Raw genomic sequence first — 21,431 nt, 5'->3', positions numbered from 1 at the left:
GGGCATGATTATTAGCTACTCTAGCTCGCAGAACAAAGCCTTTAATTTCAAATTAAATTCACTGGAGGGTTGTATTAAAGATTTTGGAGGATAGGATTGTTACCCAAGATTCCCCAGAACTACAAGCAGAACTTTTGGTCCTAAGGACTCAATATAGTGAATTATCGAGTAACCAGACAGCTGCTAGCTTACTAAGATTAAAAGAAAGCTACTACGATCAGGGAGAAAAGGCGTGCAAAATATTGGCTTGGCGTATTAAAAAATTGCAATCTGAAAGGACTATCAACAGCATTAAAACAAATGGTAAATTAACAAATGACCCTGCAGAAATCAATAATGCTTTTAAAATGTTTTATGAAAAACTTTATACATCCAAACATGAAGATTCAGGCCAACAGGAATATTTTTTAAGTTCATTAGATTTCGCCACTATTTCAACTGATTCAAAAGGAAAACTAGACCATATCATAGGAGCTGACGAGCTTTCAGAAGCCATAACCAGCATGACGGGGGGAAAGGCGGCTGGTACAGATGGTCTTCCTATAGAAATCTATAAACGATTCAAAGATAAGCTACTACAACCACTTTTGGATATGCTGTTGGAGTCATACGAAAAGGAGGACCTACCACCATCTCTTAGAGGAGCACTAATCACTCTGATTCTAAAACCAGGAAAGGACCCCACTGACTGTGCGTCGTACAGACCAATCTCACTGCTTAATACAGATAGCAAATTTGTAGGCAAGACTTTGTCGAGACGCCTAAACAAACTACTGCCTTCCATGATTAAAGATGATCAAAATGGTTTTATTCAGGGAGGCAAGCTTTTCATAATGTTAGAAGGGTACTAAATATTCTTTATGAAAATAGAGGGTCACCTAACATGGCACTGCTGTCCTTAGACGCAGAGAAGGCCTTTGACCGAATTGAGTGGAAGTATTTGTTTGAAGTGTTGGAGAGGTTTGGAATAGGCGAAGGCTTTCTCAAATGGATCAGGACGATATATAAGAACCCAACAGCTGAAGTGGTGACAAATAATATTAGTTCTACATCCTTCTCATTGTACAGATCTACACGTCAGGGCTGCCCCCTCTCCCCATTGCTGTTTGTGTTAGCAATGGAGCCCTTTGCCATGGCTATTATGGCGCATTTACACTGCAGGCCTCGCTCGGCCTCGCTCAGTTTGGTTAGGCCTTATTAGGCCCGGCTCACTTTAATGCTGCGCTCACATTACAGTTTAGGAACTGGGGTAGTAGGCTATCTATAGCAGGGGTCACCAACCTTTTTGTCACGAGGGCTACTTCAAGGGTACTGAGTTATACGAAGGGCTACTTGTTTGATACAAACTTCCTGAATAACATAATTGCACGGTTCACCTTTAATGATAATATTATTATTAATAATAATCAGAATACATATTAATTTACTGTATGTGAAGGACTGTCTGATCACATGTTAATGTTAATGATTCCTCACAATAATTATTAACAATGATTTACCATTGCTATAGTAACCACATTGTTTTGTTATGAAAATGTATCTATATTTATACACATTCTCGCGAAATCTATCAGGGGTCGTTGTAATGCTGCGTTCACACCGGACGCGACTTCGCTCTAATCGCTCGAGTTTCACCGCTGCTGCCAGCTGTGTTTACTCGCATCATTCAAACAAGACGCGCTGGCTCGGGAGCTACAACTACAACAAAATGAACATATTTTACCGTGATTCAATTGTAATACACGTTTCTAAATTATGCCGAAGTAACAACATACTGATACCGGCTAGTAAAAACCATGAATTAATGCTTGACAAGTCTGCAGACAAGACGGCAGGCGAAAAACCTTTTAAAATGCTTGTTTTCTGAATGGAGATTGGGTCGACCTGGCTAAGCTAACGTTGTATATGCTCATTCCACACTCATAATAACGGCCTACAGACATAAATAAACCAGTGACTGTATTCGCCATGACACAGACAGTCTGTGGTTTGTAACTTTTGTCCAGTTTCTGAAAAGATATGAGGAGCTGTGATCTCTGTTTGCTAACTGCTAACAGCTAACTGCTGATGTTTTCTGGTTGAACGTCAGTGGCAGGCTGAGATCCTCACCACTGCTGTGTGTGTGTGTGTGTGTGTGTGTGTGTGTGTGTGTGTGTGTGTGTGTGTGTGTGTGTGTGTGTGTGTGTGTGTGTGTGTGTGTGTGTGTGTGTGTGTGTGTGTGTGTGTGTGTGTGTGTGTGTGTGTGTGTGTGTGTGCGTGTGCATGCGTGTGCGTGTGTGTGTTTGCGGTGTGGTGATGAGGCCCATGATCGTAGCTGCTCATGCTAGCTTGTCTCAGCTAAAGGTGGAACAGAGATTTGGTGCGTGGAGTTCAACTCTGAACCTATCTGGGGTCAGAGTTCAATTTCACGCACCAAATCTCCATTTCACTTACATATGTACATACAAAATGTGTGCTTTTAAAATGTTATATTCAATATTGTCATTTTAAAAATAAAAATGAATTCAATAACTTTTTTAGACGGAGCTCCATGGTGACTTGTGCTATTTTTAGAACATGCACGCGGGCGACCAATTTCCCCCCTGCGGGCGACTTAGTGCCCGCGGGCACCGCGTTGGCTACCCCTGATCTATAGTAACGCAGTGTAGGCGGAGCCGTGACGTCATCTTCAATGAGCGCCCCAGAAAAACATCACAGCCGTTAGCTCTTAGCACTCAGAGCTCACAGCTCTTCATATCCGTTCAGAAACTAGACAAAAGTTAAACAAGTACAAACCACATACTGTCTGTGTCATGGCGAATACAGTCGCTGGTTTATTTATGTCTGTATAGGCCGTTGTTGTGAGTGTGGACGGTCGGAGCATATATAACGTTAGCTTAGCCAAGCTCCATTTAGAAAACACGCATTTTAAAAGGTTTTTCGCCTGCCGTCTGTCTGCAGACTTGTCAAAGCATTAATTCATTGTTTTTACTAACCGGTATCAGTATGTTGTTACTTCGGCATCATTTTGAAACGTGTAAATCATGGTCAAATATGTTCATCTTGTTGTAGTTGTAGCCGCCTTGACAGCGATTCTCTCTCTAGTTTAGCAAACTGAGCCCGACTCAGCCCTGTTTGTTGGCCTCGATGGAACCACGATTTAGTCGGGCCAGAAAAAAGGTGAAAAAGTAGCCCCGGGCCAAAACTAGGCCAAGTGGAAGCGCAACCAAAAACGGGCCCCGCACGGCTCTGCACACTTAAAGCGAGCTCCGCGCTGCAGTGTGAATGCGCCATTAGAGACTCTCCATCTACAGTTGCAAGAAAAAGTATGTGAACCCTTTGGAACTACCTGGATTTCTGCATAAATTGGTCATAAAATTGAGGAAGCCACTGCTGTCCAATAAAAACCTTGCTGCACGTTTGAAGTCTTTTTACTCAGTTTGGCTGTGGCCAGTGTTAGACTGCTTTGTGTATTCCTTAGCTTTATTGTAGGTTACTGTCTACTGGGATGTTTAAAACAATTCATTATTTTTTATGTTTGCAGTCCTGTACCGGTGGTTCAATTAGGAAAACTCCCAACTTCAGTAAAGTGTCTTGACTGATTCCCCTTTCACACCAACACGGTTCCAGTAACGGTTCGGAGCTAAAGCCTGATAAGCACCGGTTTTTCCTATTCACACCGCAGCAGAGCCGCCTCTAAGCACCGAAAACCGGTGAGTACGGCCAATGAAAGTTGTAACAAGCAGTAGCGCTGAGCAAAGTGACTGGACGCAACCACACACTTATTAAAAAAACACACTTTATAAAGTCAGGCAACACTAACCAGGCTTTGTGTGATTCTGTATATTTGTACCTTACTTTGACCATCCGTTTGCTGTTATTGATCATTGTGGAGAGCAGGAAGACGTTTTGTTTTGTATTATAGCAGCTGTCGGATGGAATCACAGGTTGTCATGTCTGACTATCACAAGTAGAATCATAATGAAAAATACGCCGGTAAAATGTGCCTGTAGAAAACGGCTTATGCCACAATAGGATAGCAACAAGTAGTCAAGATAGTCAGTTTAGCTTTGGTTGCTATGCTAACATCACCCATTTTGTACCAGAGAAACGTTCATAACAGCGTTGTGATGCCAAACAGCGGGCAGCACTGCAGCGGTCGGTAAATGCCGCCTAAAAACATTAATAAACAATTAACCACGGCACTCTGGAGAAAAGTACAAGGGTTGAGAAGTAGTTATCTAATTTAATCTGGCTTTGTATGATTAAAAGCAACACGGTCATCAACCCGACGGCGTTGGGGAGAAAATCAGCGACGTAAACGGTGACGTCATGACGCAGCCACGGCAGCACCAGTCGGGCTCTGAGCGGTGTGAACAAAACCGGTTCCGAACCAGAAGAGCGCAAGCAGGGAGCTAGAACGGGAACCTAAGTGAGGCTTGTCCTTCATGTCCTTCTCGAAAGAGCTTCTAAAAAGCATTTCCTTAAAGTCCTTAAAGGAGTCCTCCATCTTTTATCCTTATAGCCTGTTCTTTAGGTGTGTGATTACGCCTCAAGCATCATTTCCCCTTAGGGAGAAACAGAAGTAAGAGCAGTCAAACTTAGTATTTTCAAATGGCTGCAGAGAACATGTCTTTCAGAGCAGGAGGGACACTTTTTGAAATGTCTTCAGTGTACTTTTGTGAATCCAGTTGGCATCAATGTGCATCTTGTTGATTTAATTAGTAGCAATTTCAGGTTATTAACCACTTATTACATAAATAGCTAGCAAAGCTGTAGTGAAAAATAAGAATATCCTGAAATGTTGATGAACCATATCCTCAACATCTCCAGCATCTGTTCTGGACTCAGACCTTTCAATCTTCTAGCTATCCATTTTCAACGGTTTAGGGGAAAATTCTAAATCTAAGAAAATAAATCTTTTAAAAAAACCTGAAAAAACTATAAATCCCGATTAGGAAGTTGCATAAATCTGGTAACGTTTAATTGTACATGTATTAAAGCAGTATGTAACAGAGTGCTGGGGGGAAAAAAATATTATTTTTCTCTTGCACATATCACTACGCTGAGGTAAAATGTCTCTTCTGACAAAGTAGTTCCAAACTTTATAAAATGTCTTTATCGTCTATCTTTATGTAGCTGCGGGCGCACGTTTCAAACTCACTGCGATTTTTCTCAAATGAATGGAGACACCAATATTTATTTAAAGCATTTAAAGGTCAAGTGTTTGGAATGCAATGACGTCAGATGATGACGACGATGACGACGACGATGACGACGACGACGACGATGGTGACAACGAGCAGCCAGCACTACAAGCCAAGAGGCCCACCAAACCCAGGAAGTCAGCAGCAAGGCCAACCACCTGGCACAAAGCTGACCTGGAAAACACAGAACTGCCGGAATACCAGCACTCTCCCCCAGACTACATTGAAACCCCTTTTCAGTACTTCACAAGGTACTTTGGCCCCGAAATTGTCACTCATATCACCTACCAAACTAATTTGTACGCCACTCAAAAGGACATTAACACCACTTTCACCACCAATGAGAATGAGATAATGACATTTCTGTCCATCCTGATGTATATGGGGATTTCAGAGCTCCCAGCTGTTGAAGATTACTGGGCCATGGAGACCAGAGTCCCTCAAGTTGCCAACCTGATGTCCTCAAAGAGGTTCAGGCTGCTGAAAAGGGTTGTCCATTTCAATGACAACACTGAGCTCCCTGGATCCATTGACCGCTTCTTCAAAATCCGGCCACTGTTCATCTTCCTCAATTCTGCCTTCAGGAGTGAGCCGCAGACCCCCAAACAGTCTGTGGATGAGGTGATGGTTGCCTACAAAGGGAAGACAGCCGGCAACCTGAGGCAGTATATAAAGACCAAGCCAGACAAGTGGGGTTTTAAATCGTTTTCCAGGGCCTCTGCGGATGGCTTCATCCACGACATGGTGCTCTACCAGGGGAAGACTACTCTGGAGGCCCACGGTGTCCCCCTGACACCTGAACAACAAGCCATGGGTGCCACCAGCCAGACTGTCTCTGTCCTGGCAAGTACCATGTCCTCCCCAGGCACCACAGCCATCTTTGCGGATAACTTTTTCACCAGCCTGGAGCTAGTGCGGTACCTCCGAGACCAGAACTGCAGGTATACAGGGACAGCCAGGGACAATAGAATTGGAAAGCCCCCGCTCAAGTCCATCAAGGAAATGGAGAAAAAGGCTGTCCCTCGTCGAACATGTGACTACATCATGAGTGATGATGGGATCCTGGCTGTCAGGTGGAAGGACAACAGAACGGTGTCTCTGCTGTCAACAGACATGGGGGTGAAGCCTATGTCCTCAGTCATCAGGTACTGCAGTGAGACGAAGACGAAGGAGCCGGTGAGCTGTACAGCTGTCATCCGGACCTACAATGCCAACATGGGGGGCATTGATAAGAGTGACATGTTGGTCCACCTCTACCGCACCCCCATGAAGTCCAAGAGGTGGTATATGCATATGTTTGCATACACCATTGATGTCAGCCTCACAAATGTCTGGATCATGTACAGGCGGGACTGCAAGGCCCTTGGTGTGAATGGCGTGCCTCTGAAAAGCTTCAGAATTCAGGTGTTCAGGGCTGCCAGCAACCAGTGGCCAGTCAAGTCTAGCTCCTGAAGAAGCTCATCTTCATTGGTTGAGAGCGTGACCGTTGCTGACCCCCAGCCTGTCCGTGGACACCGCAGCCACACCCCAAATGTGTGCTGTGCGGTTTGATCCCTCCCTCTTCCATGCCCCTGTACATGTAAATCGCCTTACCTGCAAGTACTGCAGCAGGAAAGGCAACATTGTAAGGTCAAATGTGGTCTGCAGGGTCTGCAAGGTCCACCTCTGCATGAATGCGGAGCGTAACTGTTTTGTCAGTTACCATGAGGAATTTGACTAATTTCTCATGTTATGTATGTTTTGTTAGTTAGCTTAGTTTTCAGGGACCATGTTGCAGTCCCTGGGCAGGTCAACATGTATACTACATATTAAATACATTATATACAAACATATTTCATACCCTTGCACTAAAACATTTACATTACAAATATTCATTTCATACCCTTGCACTAAAACGTTTACATTACAAATATTTATTTTCATACCCTTGCACTAAAACGTTTACATTACTATTATTTATTTCATACCCTTGCACTAAAACATTTACATTAAAAATATTTATTTCATACTCTTGCACTAAAACCTTTACATTACTATTATTTATTTCATACCCCTGCACTAAAACGTTTACATTACAAATATGTATTTCATACCCTTGCACTAAAACGTTTACATTACAAATATTTATTTCATACCCTTGCACTAAAACATTTACATTACAAATATGTATTTCATACCCTTGCACTAAAACGTTTACATTACACATATTTATTTCATACCCTTGCACGAAAACCTTTACATAATTTATATTATATTTCATACCCCACATAAGAAATGACTCTACACTCTTTTTTTATTGTATTTAAGTGCATATGTTATGTTCTAATGTTCTAAAATAAATGTTCCTTTCACCCTATATGTATTTTTGTCATATTTTCTTCTTTTTTTTTACCACAAACGGGCAAGGAACCATATATGATCACTTCATTGACCTTCATTTTTTATATGAAAATTAAATATTTTGGAAAATTTCACAAAAGTAAAACAGTATTGTTATGTCCTCCAATAGCACTCTAGGGTTGAAATTTAGAATTTCAAAGTATTTCAATGAGTGCCCTATAAAGGGTTAAAGCATTTAAAGGTCAAGTGTTTGGAATGCAATGACGTCAGATAAACAGAATACTTATATTAATTGTTTAATATTTGGTCCCACTCATGTTTGTGGTGTGTCGTCTTTTTTCCTGATTTATTGGAAATGTTTAAATTCTGCAACCCCACAAAACTTTAAAGGCCGACTGCTGTCTTCAACCTTTACTGGAAGGGATTTTAGCTGCAGCTGAGGGCAGAGGATATATCCAAACCCAAATGACTGCCTAGATGTTTTAATGTCACCAATTAAATGTCATCAACATCAGACATTTTGCAGAAACATGTCAAACTAATCTTTGGAGCAGTCCCTGGTTTTAGGATTAAAAAGGCCCTTTTATTCTTTTTGGGTTTTCCATTTCCTGTGGTGTGTTCTATGTGCATTTAAATGGTCTGCAAAGGCTACAATCCCTTTGTTCCCTCCAGAGGGAGTTTCCCTTCCACACACACGTTATACATAAGTGTCCAACACTAATAATAAAAAGTGATTATGGCATTGTGTGCTGTGTGTACCTTATTTGTAACATCTTCAGAAAACCTCCTGAACTCATCCGGTTCAACACAATGCCTCTCACTTTATTTATCAGCCAAAGAAACCGAGACCAGCTCTGTCGCTCCCAACCCAATCTCACAAAAGATGTGTCATAGCTGCGTTGGTCCACAGGGCCTAACTGTTAAATGACTGAACTTCATTTTCCTCCTTATTTCACAGCTCCCCAATTTGGTGATTCTACGCAGTTAGGCATATTCACATAGCTTAGGTCAGTGTTTCTCAAAGTGAGGGGCACGCCCACCCTGGGGAGCGCAGAGGCATGACAGGGAGGACCAGAGAGACCAGGAGGAAACATTTTTGAAAAAGATAAAAATCATAATTTGAAAAATGATTGATTCGAAAATAATATGATACAGTACAGAACAAGTATGTCTGGGTCTCTGTGTTTCATTCAAGCTCGGCTCTGTGTTTGTGTGGAACGAGCCATTTTGTGTGCGTACGCAGGAGAGAGCGCGAGGGCACCGGTTCCGGAGATCGTTGTTGTTAGCGAGCTAGTGGCCGGTTCTCAAACGTTTTGGTCACGATTTATGTAAACAATTATTTCCTAAGCACACCTTCATATGATCATTATAGTTATAAAAAAATAAGAGAATAAATGAAAAACTGGTATGAGATACTATATGACAGTAAAAAAAGAATAAAGTTTAAAAGGGGAGTGATTTGTAAAATATCCATAAACAAAAAGTAAATCTGCTTCCAGTTCTGTTTCATATGGGTGTCGAGAGATGTCTCCATAGATCTCTTAAGTTTGCTCTCAAAGTGCACCAGATTGATGCTTTTAACATCAATATTTAAAACCACCCTATGTAAGGTCCACACACCACCTATAAAAATAGCACTTTACCCCTGCTTACACCTATATGCCGTGAGCTGATTATCAAGCCTTCATTGTAACAGTCGCTGGTACACTGTGTATATGCGTGGGGATTGTTGCAGTAGAAAATTCCACTGTAGCGCCCGGTACCTTAATGGGAAACCCTAAATGTTTGAGCACCCTCTATGAAACGTCAAGATACCCCACAGCACCCCCAAAAGTAAATATCTGGTGCCGCCACTGAGCCTGCAACCCCGTTTTGAAGAAATGTGCAGTGCAAAACAGGCTCATCGCAGCCACCTGTGATAAGACAAACTTGTCAAATATGAGCATTTTCTTTCTTTTAATTTTTTTGCACAGATTGCAAAGTGGCAAAGTATTATAACTTATTGTTATAAGGGATTGCACAATTGTATTATGTATTTATTTTTTGGAGCACACAGACTTACGGAACATTGTTTTATTATCACTGTTCTTGCAAAGGGATTTTTTTATTTTTTTGAAAAGAATGCTCACGTTCATATTGATGTATTTTAATAAATGTTAACTTAGCCCATTACGTGACTATTTGTGTTGGGGGGGCCCGACTTTTTTTTTCTCCAAAGTGGGGCCTGACATAAAAAGTTTGAGAAACACTGGCTTAGGTCAAGTGGTCTTTATAACAATTGGGCCCATGTATGTAGTCCCTTCTGTAACAGAATGACAAGCACTTACAAATTCACTGAAGCCAATGTTCAAAGATTAACAGTTGAGAGCACGACCTGCTTATAATCTTCAAACTGACATGATGTTACTCTCCAGATTGAGACCTCTCCAACAATGTTTTGAGTTAATCCTAAAACCAAGTTTCAATTTTGCCATTTCCTCCATGCAGCCTTGGCCTAGGGTTACTTTCCACTGAACCCTTTGGAGGCTCAACCTCAACAATACAACTATCACTTTTACCATTACTTCTACTTCTAAGTTCTACACGTATATAAATATCATAACCAAGCCAAATATGGATTATTTGAAGCGTATGCATTGTACCATGAAGCAACTGATGAGGAGTTGGAAAGGTAGTTTCTAAAGATGTTACAATAATACACAGCATACAATGCCATAATAACTTCGTATTATTAGTGTTGGACACTCATGTATGTATAACATCTGAACATGTGTAGTTTTATTCATGTTTACCAACATAGGTGCTCAAATAAAGAAATAACTTTGAAAAACCGACATGAGGGCCATCAAAAAAGAATTCCAATACCATGCATTGTGCCGGATATTTCCCCTCAGTTTTCACTATCTCTGTCGGAGGTGTGTGTGTGTGTGCGTGTGTGTGCGTGTGTGTGCGTGTGTGTGCGTGTGTGTGTGTGTGTGTGTGTGTGTGTGTGTGTGTGTGTGCGCAGGCAGGGTGTTAACTGCTGTTAGTCTGCAGAGATTGATCACATTCATTTGAATGATGTCACGGTGCTCATAATTTGCTTTCTCAGCTCAGTTAATGGGAACAGATCAGCGTCTGATTCCACTAAGACGTTCAGATACGTCGTGCTAATTATCAACGTGTGTGTGTGTGTGTGTGTGTGTGTGTGTGTGTGTGTGTGTGTGTGTGTGTGTGTGCGCAGGCAGGGTGTTAACTGCTGTTAGTCTGCAGAGATTGATCACATTCATTTGTATGATGTCACGGTGCTCATAATTTGCTTTCTCAGCTCAGTTAATGGGAACAGATCAGCGTCTGATTCCACTAAGACGTTCAGATACGTCGTGCTAATTATCAACGTGTGTGTGTGTGTGTGTGTGTGTGTGTGTGTGTGTGTGTGTGTGTGTGTGTGTGTGTGTGTGTGTGTGTGTGTGTGTGTGTGTGTGTGTGTGTGTGTGTGTGTGTGTGTGTGTGTGTGTGTGTGTGTGTGTGGTGTAAGTGATGAGAAGGTGTGAGACAGACGAGAAGAGAATTTAGAGAACAGTAGAGGATCGAATTAGCCTTTATGACAGTGTGGGGCTTTGTTCAGTAGCATCTGAACACTTATTGAAGCCGGTCACATGAGCAGTATTTTCAATTATAGAAACATAATTATATTCCAGTTTCATTCTAGCTGCCTGGGGAGTTCAGAAGCCACCAACTGTAGCAAATATTCAAGTGTGTTAATGACAATACAAGCATTTAGCAGATTTAAGCTATACCGTCAAATGGAAAGATGCTCAATCAGTAAAACAAAACAAAACAATTCAGACATCTAGGTCTGATAACCCTTCAGTAATCAAAGGGTTAGAACAGAGAACATCAAATTATGGATATACAAAGAATAGATTACAACTGTAATCGAAAATATACAACAAACCCCAGCTTTATTTACTGTGTTTACAATGTGACTGTCCACAGGGAAAGACCATCGGCTAATTCAGAACCTAACGTTTTTTTTTGTGCAATTTGTTTTCCCAAAAGATGTATGTGCATGCTATGAAGGCTGCTGATCTTTAGTATTTTGGGCTGCCCCTAAAACTTGTCTAAACGTCAGTTGGCTAAAATACTCTTTGTCGATATATATACCTAGAATATATAATAATTATGTCCTCAGAACAAAATTATTCAAGGTTTTATTCAATGATAAGGCCTAAATGAATGTAGGCATTTTTGCCAACGTGCATTATATTAGTGTTTCCATTTGCTGTGTATTATTTATCTGTTAGTTATATGTAATTACATTTTTATTATAAATGATGTTTATTTTCACTTACTTTTGTTGTACTATCATTTGTTTAGATATTTTGTTGGTGTTACACTTCAGTTACACATCCAGAAGTTGTGTGTGGGATGATGTAGGTTTTGTTATACTGTGTTGAGAATAAATGTATGCTCATTATTAAAGTTATGATCTTTTATATGTACTACAATGCACCATGATCTTACCAATGCTCGGCCCTTGAACTGAAACCATTTTGTGAAAAGAAATAAAAAGAAATCTCAAGTAATGCCAACAAAAACAAATGCCAAGGTTATGTGAAAGGAGACTCTCATCACCATTCTGCATCATCATGTGAACTCTGCTCAGCCTTGCACAAACTGCCCCCGGCTGCTGACTGATAATCACTCTTCAGAGCTTAAGGCAACACAGACTGGGATCAACATTCTGGTTGATTCTCTATGAGGAATCCCAGATGCTGTTTTATTAATACCTGCTTTATAATGGAATCAAGGCATGGATATCTTTGACATGGTCTGAGGGAAGAGGTCTCTCCATGTGTGTGCATTGCATTCAAAATGTGTGTAAGTGCAGGTGAGTGCATGAGCTCCACTGTCTGAGGTGACACAGTGTCTGCCTCTGTTGAGATGCCCAGATGATGACTAATCAAGTGTATTCAAATGATGCCTGTCGTGGAGGGGAGCCGCATGCCGGCAACACCTCAATGGGACACAATCCACAGCAGTTTTGGAGAGGAACAGCCGAAAAGAGCATAGAAAAACGTTGACCCCCTGACCCCCTGACCCCAATATCCTGCCGCGAGTCCTTACTATACCTCTGAGCTAATGATAGCCTCTGTTTCCTCTCTAAGGCCAGTGCTGTCTGCCAACTCTGGTGTCAGGGAGGGAAAGTGAAAGGGAGCTGGGCTGGCTTATAAAACAAAACAAAAAATCTCACCAAATATTTGGAATTCTAGATGCTGTCACTAAATCTGTTGACTGCAAACAGCAGACAGACATTTAGGCTATGGTCTTTTTTCAATTGCTTCTAATGAGGAGAGACTGCCTGCCATTGCAAGCTGCCACCTTGATAAAAAGTGCTGAAACCAGACACATCTTTTTGAATTGTGTTGTGGATTTCAACTTTTACGAATTGCGTCGAAATTGGAGGAGAAGCTTGTTTTTTACCTTGTCTTTCAGATAGAAACTTCCATAACAAAGACCAAAAAGCCCCATTGTGTGAGCGGATCTGGATGTTGCTGCAGGTGAGTGTGTGACTTTAATAAACAGATCGTCCTTCTCCAGCTACGGATATCACACACGAGTGGTGAAGCTAAAAAACGGTACATGCACATGAGCTTACTGTACATATTTGACTACCCCACAATGCTTTGCATCTGGGTGCTTTAAGCGTCCGTCTGTCTTGTGAAATATTGTCACTTTATGAAGTATAAATAAGACTTAGTGAGAATATAAGCTGTTAGTACTACTTCAACCTTCACTTTTTACACTTAGTGATTTTATTTGTGATTTGTTAAAACATAATCAATGAAAAATAGCTGATAAAGCAACTTCTGATTATGCTAACTATCAAATCCATAGTGTACGCAAGCGTATGAACTGATGGTATTTCAAAATGTAGAAAAAAGTTTGGGGTTCAATCTCCAACAGTCAACATGCCGATGTATTATTGGGGTAAGAGAATAAACCCCATTTGCTCCCTATGGCAATAGATGTGTGAGTGTGTTAGCACTATTTAAACCTCTGTATGAATGCTGAAGTGTATTTGTAAAAACACTTTGAGGGGTCCTTAAATCTAATAGTCTCTAAATAACCTCAGTACTGACAGCTGGAGGGCGGCCCTCTCCTGCACAGCAGACAGCATGTCTGTTAGATTCATTGAAAGCTTATCTGAAAAGAATCCAAGTAGACACTGGGCTTGTATAGATAGAGTAAGAGTTGCCCTTCAGTCTTCAGGTTATACCTGAGAGCAGGATGTTGTTATACGATGACTCTGCATAATGCCTTCATTGGATTAGTTTTCCCTGACAGCCTCCCCCTGCCCTAATGTTCTACTAAACACTTTATGCTAGTCTGTGCTGTCCCTGCGCTCTTAAATATTTGATTCCTGCACACTTTTCCCAGCGAGGACAAATAGCATATTTATCATTTAATAACTCTGGATGCTGTTATTGCGATAGTAAATGTTATATTATTTATTCATCCTTTCTGTGTATCAAACTCAAGGCTGTGAGATGGAGACATTACTGAATAGTTCACAGGATGCTGCCGCCAGGGCCGCTGCTAAGCTTTTGGGGGCCCTAAGCATAAATAGTCAGGGAGGCCCCCCCCCCCCGCCAAACACACACAAAATCTACTAAGTTCCCACTCAAACATTCGCCTTTTATTTTAAAATTGACATGAAATATAAACATATAAACAAAATGTCAAATACAAAAATAAGTTACAGCTACAACAGCAGAACCATCAGTATAAATATATTGAATTCAGTTGTAGCAGTCTGGCCTGCACTCCTTGCCTCTTTCCCTTCATATTGGCTCCATTATCGTAGGACTGTCCTCTGCAATCATCGAAGGAAATGCCAAGTTCCCTCAACTTTTCCAGAGCAACATTTGACAGATTGAGACCTGTCGTTTCGACCACATTCAAAAACCCAAGGAAGTACTCCTTGATGTCTGGCTTGGGTACCAATTCAACAATGCGGACCACCAGGGACATCTGTTCCTTGTGGCTGATGTCCGGGGTGCAGTCAAGGATGATGGCATAATATTTGACTTCCTTGATTTTTTTCACAATGGTTCGAACTGTTTGGGAGGAGACAATCTCTATTATTTCGTTTTGAGTCTGTTGTCCAAGATAGTGCGTTCTGGAAGCCTCATCTTTAATTTTGGCCACATGTCTTTCTGTAACTGAATCAAATTCAGCCAGCAGCTCCACCTCTTTCAAAAAATTCCCACTGTCTTTTTCATAAAGAGTTTGAGAAGAGCCCCTAAAAGCCAAATTTCTGGTGGCTAGAGACAGAGTTATTGAAAACAGCCGTTTCATGACATCTTGCCATCTTTTCTTCTCTGCCTCCATTAAGGCCAGCTCCTGCTGGTCTATGGCTAAATTCTTCCTCAGACGCATATCCAGTTCCTTCCATTTTAACATGCACTTGGTATGGTCTGGGCTACCTTCATGGCCCCTCAAGCGAATGTTGATGTTAGACCAGTCGCCATAGCCTGTTTGTGTCAGCTTTATGGTTTTTGACCCAAACAGCTTGCATGCAAAACAGAACACAGCATTGGTCTTTGGGGAGTAGACAAGCCAGCTTCTTTTCATTTTTTCTCTATTGGGAAGGGATTTAAATTGGAGGTTTGTGTGAAATGCCCTTCCATCTGGGCCCTTTGGAAAAGAGAAATCTGCTGGAACTTTGAATGGTCCTCTTCTTATTATCTCTACCCTGTCTGTGTCTGAAATATTTTTGGGCCAAAGGGCGGGGTCTGTTGGAGATGCCACATTCATCTCTTCGTCATCTGCTTGAAGATGGGTGATGGGTGTGGATAGAACACCTTCTGAGGTGACAGTTGTGTGTTGTGTACCTGAACTTGTGGATGGTACTGAGCTGGAGCTTTCAGACACGTTGGACAGTTGCTGAAGTTGTTCAGGGTGCTGGGGTTGTTGGCTGCTTGCACTGCTTGTGGATGGTTGCTCATCATCTGAATCTTCCTCCTGGCTACGCGTTGGTCCTTGAACATATTTTAGCATTGACCCTGTGAATATTTTTGAAATACAAAAAAAATGTGATTAGCAAAAGCTAAATAAAAATACCAAAACATTAGGGTTTTCTGATTACAAAAATATCATGTCACACTACTCATATTAGAATAAAAAGTCACTCAAAACATCATCATATGCACCATCTTAAGTCTGCTGTTAATCAGTGAACCACTTCATTATTTCATAGCTATCTAGTAGCCTGTGTATGTAAATTCTCAAATTATGGGCGGGATTCTATTTATAGCCTATCTGTTGAGTTATGCTACGTTGTCGAGATGGGCTACCATAGCACAAATCAATAGCATTTTTTATGAATATGGCACTGTTCTACAAGCTAAAATGCTTCTGCAAGTCACACACTATCAAATGTATGATAGAGGAATGCCAGGTGGTACATGACAGCACTTAAGAACACATATTTGAAAAAGGAGAGGTGAAATAAACAAACATGAATATGTCCGTTTTTTGCAATATATATATATTTAATTATTCTTAGCTTAGCGATTTTGCTTGACAGACTTGGAATATGAACCATTGTGCGTTGAGGTAGCACACTTTTTTTTATTTATTATTTATGATTATATACTCTTACTTGAGTAAAATTGTTAGCTACTCAGCCCACCTCTGAGTATTATATAGGCCTACACATATATGTATATATATATATATATAATACTCAGAGTAGTATTATATATATACACACATACATACATGTATATGTATAGCATGATCGCTAGATTAGGTTGCTGACGTTAGCTAGCAGCAATATCACTGAAAGTCAGGTTAGCAAAACAATTTGACCAAAAACACGAACTTACCAGCAAGGGATGAACGAGCGTCATCTCTCTGTTTTTTTTTCTTTCTCTTCTCAGCGCCAGATTCATATGGCCTTTTACTTGCCATTCTTCTTCTCTTCACTGTTAAAATCCAGCAATTATCAGGTCTAACTTGGAAAACGTCAGGCAGGAGGGTGCTCCACCACCTGTGTCCACCACCCGTGATGGCGCTGGCGCATCACACCACACCACATATCTCCGATGAAGACTGTACCATTTCAGGAAGGGGGGGGTGTATAGATAAGGTAACACATCTAATTTTCCCAAATTGAGTAATAAAAGGCACACAATTAAGAAAAAAAACGGTGGGCCTGTTCATAACTAATTTATATAATTTATTTAATGTAATAATATAATAACTATCATGACATTTTTTTAACCTTAATTTTGGGGGCCCCCGCCAGGTACTTGAGGCCCTACGCGCTCTGCGTGCTCTGCGTATGCGGAGCGGCGGGCCTGCCGCTCCCTTCCTCTTTTCATCGGGTTAAAGAGCCTCAAACAACCTTGAGATGCTCCCAACATATGCAGATATCTTTTCAGGACATTTTGAAATAGTTCAGAAAATAACGAGGTAACATAATGGTATGATTCCCTCCTCGCTGCGGTAGACATCAAAGGAATATTTCAGATATATTTCGGAATCTTCTTCTTTCCATAACCATATCCTTTTCTTTGTTCTGTCTTCGAATTAAATGTTCTTGTTTGTTGGTAAGTAAACAGATTAGGAATTAGAATAACGCACCATCAGAGTGAATGTGAGGTAAAAGATGTTCGGAAAGGAAAAGCTCATCTCAATGATAATAGAGGGACTTTGGTTATTGCTCCCATAATTAAATGGCACATGACATGCATTTAGAGCAGTCATGCATCTATCCGTCAACTGAAAACACAGAGCGTTTAGTGAAAATCTTAAAATATCAATACAAATAACAACAAATGAGTGAATTTGAAGGTGGTCATAAGGCCAAAGTTGACCCTCTGAACAAAATAGTGAAATAGCCAAGTTCTATATAAAAAAAAAAGAACCTTGGCACAAACACATCCCAAACGACACTGCACGGGTTTAGAGAATATATAAGGACGTACATGAGGCAGGTGACTCCATGAAGCCTCCGCTCTGCTGACATAATTTCCACCTGTTTAAAGTCTGTTCTTGTTTTACCTTTGGAACTGTGTAAATGTTTTATAACATGGTTCAGTTGAATACTCAAGTCTGATTGGTACATTTGGAGATTCAGCTGTCTGTTCTTTTTCAAAAGCAGTCCGTTGCTAAGGCGCTTTGATCAAGGGACTATGTGCATTCCTATCAATCCTCACAAAGGAGTCTGGTTGATGCAACGACTGAAAAAACACACATTGGTTTCCCCCTGTAGCAAAAAGCATTGTACACAATTTGAATATTCATTTTTATATTTTTGGAGAGCACAACACTTCGGATTCATGCTGGCTTAACTGTCCCCAGTGATGTAAAGATTAGAACAATAAAAACAAAGAGATGGAAAGAGGGATCCTGATCACCCTCTGTTCTCATTAAAGACAGCTCCCTGCAAATGATCCTTACATAGCTTTAGATTGCATTGCATCATCCAATGATACTGCAACTCAGGTGTAATCATGTGACTATCTTCACATAGTGCTTTTTTGGCCATAAACAACAACTGATTGCAGGAATGTAATCGTATTAATTAAGCGATGAACAGATCTTAAGTGTTACTCTCTAGTGTCAGCACACCTCCCCGTTAGTGACACTGTCTGAGCCTGCTGAGCCTCCAGCTGAGGCGTCAGGAGGCTCTGTTCTCGCTCCACGTTGTGAGTGCCACACAAGGGAGCAGACGAAAAAACCGCAGAGTTTTCTGACATCCAGAAACTGCAGGAGCCGTCAGCTGAACTTGTCTTTGTTGTTCTGTGCTGACACTTCAAACCTCCTGCGGTAAAAAGGACCCGTGTTTACTGATGCTGCTTATTTGTCCTGGGCTTTGAAGTGATGAGACACACATCTCTGCAGGCTCAAAGGTAATTTGCTTCACTATCGCCACTCAGAGCAGGAAGAGCTCAACGAGTGGTACAGGAATCAGTCTTAAATCCCATTCAATTTACCACTAATTCCCTCATTTGGAATACATTCATTTAAAGAGCATCTTGCAGGTTTTTTTTTTTTTCTACGTTTATGCTTAAACTTGCTTGAAGATTACAATTAAAAAAGTGAATGTAGGATTTGATATGTTTTACGAGACATAAGGGCAGGAATTCAGAGGGAAAGGAGCAATTTTGAGCTCTGCTCTTAAAAACGGCTTTTTTTTAAGGTCATACGTCATATTACATCACACAGGGGAAACATCTCCGCTCTCTGACTGCGGGTATAGTTAGTAGTTGCGTTGAGTTGAGCGGTTGTGTTTTAGTGAGCTGGTATTTTTCGGTAGTTTTACATTGTATTTCACCATTTGTAATCATGGTGCAGTATTGTGTTTGTGCAGGTTGCACAAATACCAGCCTGTCAGGACATCGAGTCCACAGTTTACAGCTGGCTTTCCCTACCGATTTTCAATCTTCCCAAACTATAACAAATAAAAATGACACTCCATAGACACTAGACTCGACTTTTGGCGGACACCGTTTGCAGCGTGTCTGTGATCGCATCATACAAACAGTCCTCTGTGTTTCTGAAAGAGAAACAACGTGCAAAGGAAGGGCAGCGTTACCCCCGACGAGGCATTTGTGTCCTGCAGGATTTCCCCATTAATATCAGTGTCTCGAAAACACATGTTGGCGACTGAAAGACATCCAGTGTTTGGTCTTTTCCTGAAGCATCCTTCACCTACAGTGTCTCAACTGAAAGAGGACCACAAACACACACCACATATGATACCATTTTGAGATTTTGGTATATTTATCTCCCAGTCTTTCACTTTTTCTGACATTTTCAACACCAAACATGTCGTTAATGTCTCTGTTTAGTGAACTACAGCAATCTGAAAGCCTGTACATTATTTATATCACACTTTATCAGTATAAAAATGCAGGAAATGACTTTTTTAATGCAGTATTTTCTGATTTATGGCGCAACACAAAGATATTTCGCTCTGTGCAAACCTTTGACTCTAATATGTCAACAACATGAAACAAGAATATGAACCTGGCTTTATCCAATGTTCACACAAGAGTTCTACATCCTGACACATCCTTCATCTATAGGCTACTGTTTCAACTGAAAGAGGGCCAGAAACACATTAAAAATATAATAAAATGTGGAGACTTTGGGATATTTATCTCCCATTCTTTTACTTTTCGGGCATTTTACAGACCAGACATGTCGTTGATGTCACTGTTTACCAAACTACCACTTTTTCTGAAAAATGCATAAAATGATGCCATATATGTTAAATACATGGTTTATACGGTTTATACATGTAATTAATAGGGTTCCATTTCTTCTGATTACCTAATTTGGCGTGCACATTTGCCGCACGCAAACCTACCTCTTTTGGATTTGGAAAGGTTGGCATGTATGTCTTGGACGCCTAGCAGGCTCATAATTATAAGGTTGTGGTCCGTCATATGCATTTGAATATTCATGTTCAACTTCTTCTGTGTCTTCTGTGTCGAAACTAGCATTGGGATCCATGTTTATTAATACGTTAAACTGGCCGCTCTCCCCCTTGTTTCTCCCATGTTACGTCACACGCGGGAGGTCACGTGCCAAGGCTTTTTTATGCGGAAGTGAAAATGTCTTACAAAAACGACGCCACATGTCACTGTGGTGTATATTTCTGTATATTTTTTTGAAAATCTAGTGTATTCATAATTTTCCTACACATTTATTCACAGGTGTCTTTTACCTGGAAGTTGCTCTTTAAAGGCCATGTAATGCATCTAACACAGGTGTTTTTTAACATGTAGTTTAGATATCACCAGAATAAAAATAAATAAAAATGTTTAAAGTTTGGTCATAATTAAATGACATATACGTTAAAAACCGATGTTGGTTCCGAAGTTTGCCGAGTACGCCCCCGATCACTCCCGAACGAGCGGTGACGTCACACGTGGCAAACATTGCCATTTGATCAAATCAGTCCAAATGGCAAGCAACGCGACAACTTCAGACAGCGACAGCGAGAGCGATCATTCAAGCTCAGATTCGGTGGGTTATCTGGATTCAGTTACAGAAGTAGAGAGTGAACCAGCTAGCCTTTCACTTCAAGGCATCTTGCCTTATCAGTACGAGCCTCCTGCCCGGCAATCGAACAACGAGGCAGAAACTTGTGAAAGAGAAGCGGATTCCGCAGCCGGCGAGACTCGAGTCGGCAATACTGAATGGTAAATTCTGTTTTATTTAATTTGACCTGCACTAAATGTCGATCTTAATTTGTCATCTGTTCCTCACACGTCCGGCAGATATTGTTTTTTTTTTTAATGTTATGTACAATATTCAGGTGTACATGTCAATGCTGTGAAAGCATGCCCACTGCAGATGAATGTGTATGCTGCAGAGAGATCTGGCAGGTGATGGAACAAATAGACAGTTTGCAACCTACTGACCAGATAGCAGAGTCCTGCATCGGGTCGGGTATCCGCGGGTAACCCGCAAAAAAGGTGATTTGCGGGTGGTATTTTTTCAAACGCTTTTTTCCAGGTTCGCTTCTGGGTAAAACAAAGATGATGTGGGTCCGGTTGCGGGTGTTGCATAATAAATATATTTAAACAATAATATTTTAGTTTAATGTTTAAATCCTCAGACCTCTCCTCCGCGGGACCGAGCATAATCATAACCTCTGCAGCGCATCTATCTGCTGCTGAGCGCACCACATTCTGAATGGCTGAGGTGAAGCTCTCTAGCGGAGAATACACCATTTTCAATAACTCTTCTTCAAGAGCGAAATCCAACGTCTGGGAGGCTTTTGGTGTCAACCTAGATGGAGAAAATAAACAACATCCCAGGCTTTTTGAGCCAAATATGCAACTGCGTGTGTTAATAATTGCACGTTGTCACTGCTTAAATATATGCGGGTTCGGG

General features: G+C 41.0%; 2 protein-coding genes across 2 annotated transcripts in view; both read right to left on the bottom strand.

Moving 5' to 3' along the window:
• The window catches only part of LOC307035128 (1-phosphatidylinositol 4,5-bisphosphate phosphodiesterase eta-2-like), a 414,967-nt gene that overhangs the window by 206,191 nt on the left and 187,345 nt on the right, over nt 1-21,431 (bottom strand). The gene's annotated exons all lie outside the window — the stretch shown is intronic.
• Nucleotides 14,187-16,867, bottom strand: LOC307035116 (zinc finger MYM-type protein 1-like). Its single transcript, XM_079674135.1, has 2 exons — nt 16,403-16,867; nt 14,187-15,577 (listed from the first exon to the last, which is right to left on the bottom strand). The coding sequence occupies exons 1-2, from the start codon at nt 16,485-16,487 to the stop codon at nt 14,292-14,294; spliced, it is 1,371 nt and encodes a 456-aa protein (XP_079530261.1). The 5' UTR covers nt 16,488-16,867; the 3' UTR covers nt 14,187-14,291.

The sequence above is a fragment of the Notothenia rossii genome, assembly GCF_949606895.1.
Source record: "Notothenia rossii genome assembly, chromosome: 4".
In the NCBI taxonomy this organism is placed as follows: domain Eukaryota; kingdom Metazoa; phylum Chordata; class Actinopteri; order Perciformes; family Nototheniidae; genus Notothenia; species Notothenia rossii.
This window is presented reverse-complemented; position numbering and strand designations above follow the sequence as displayed.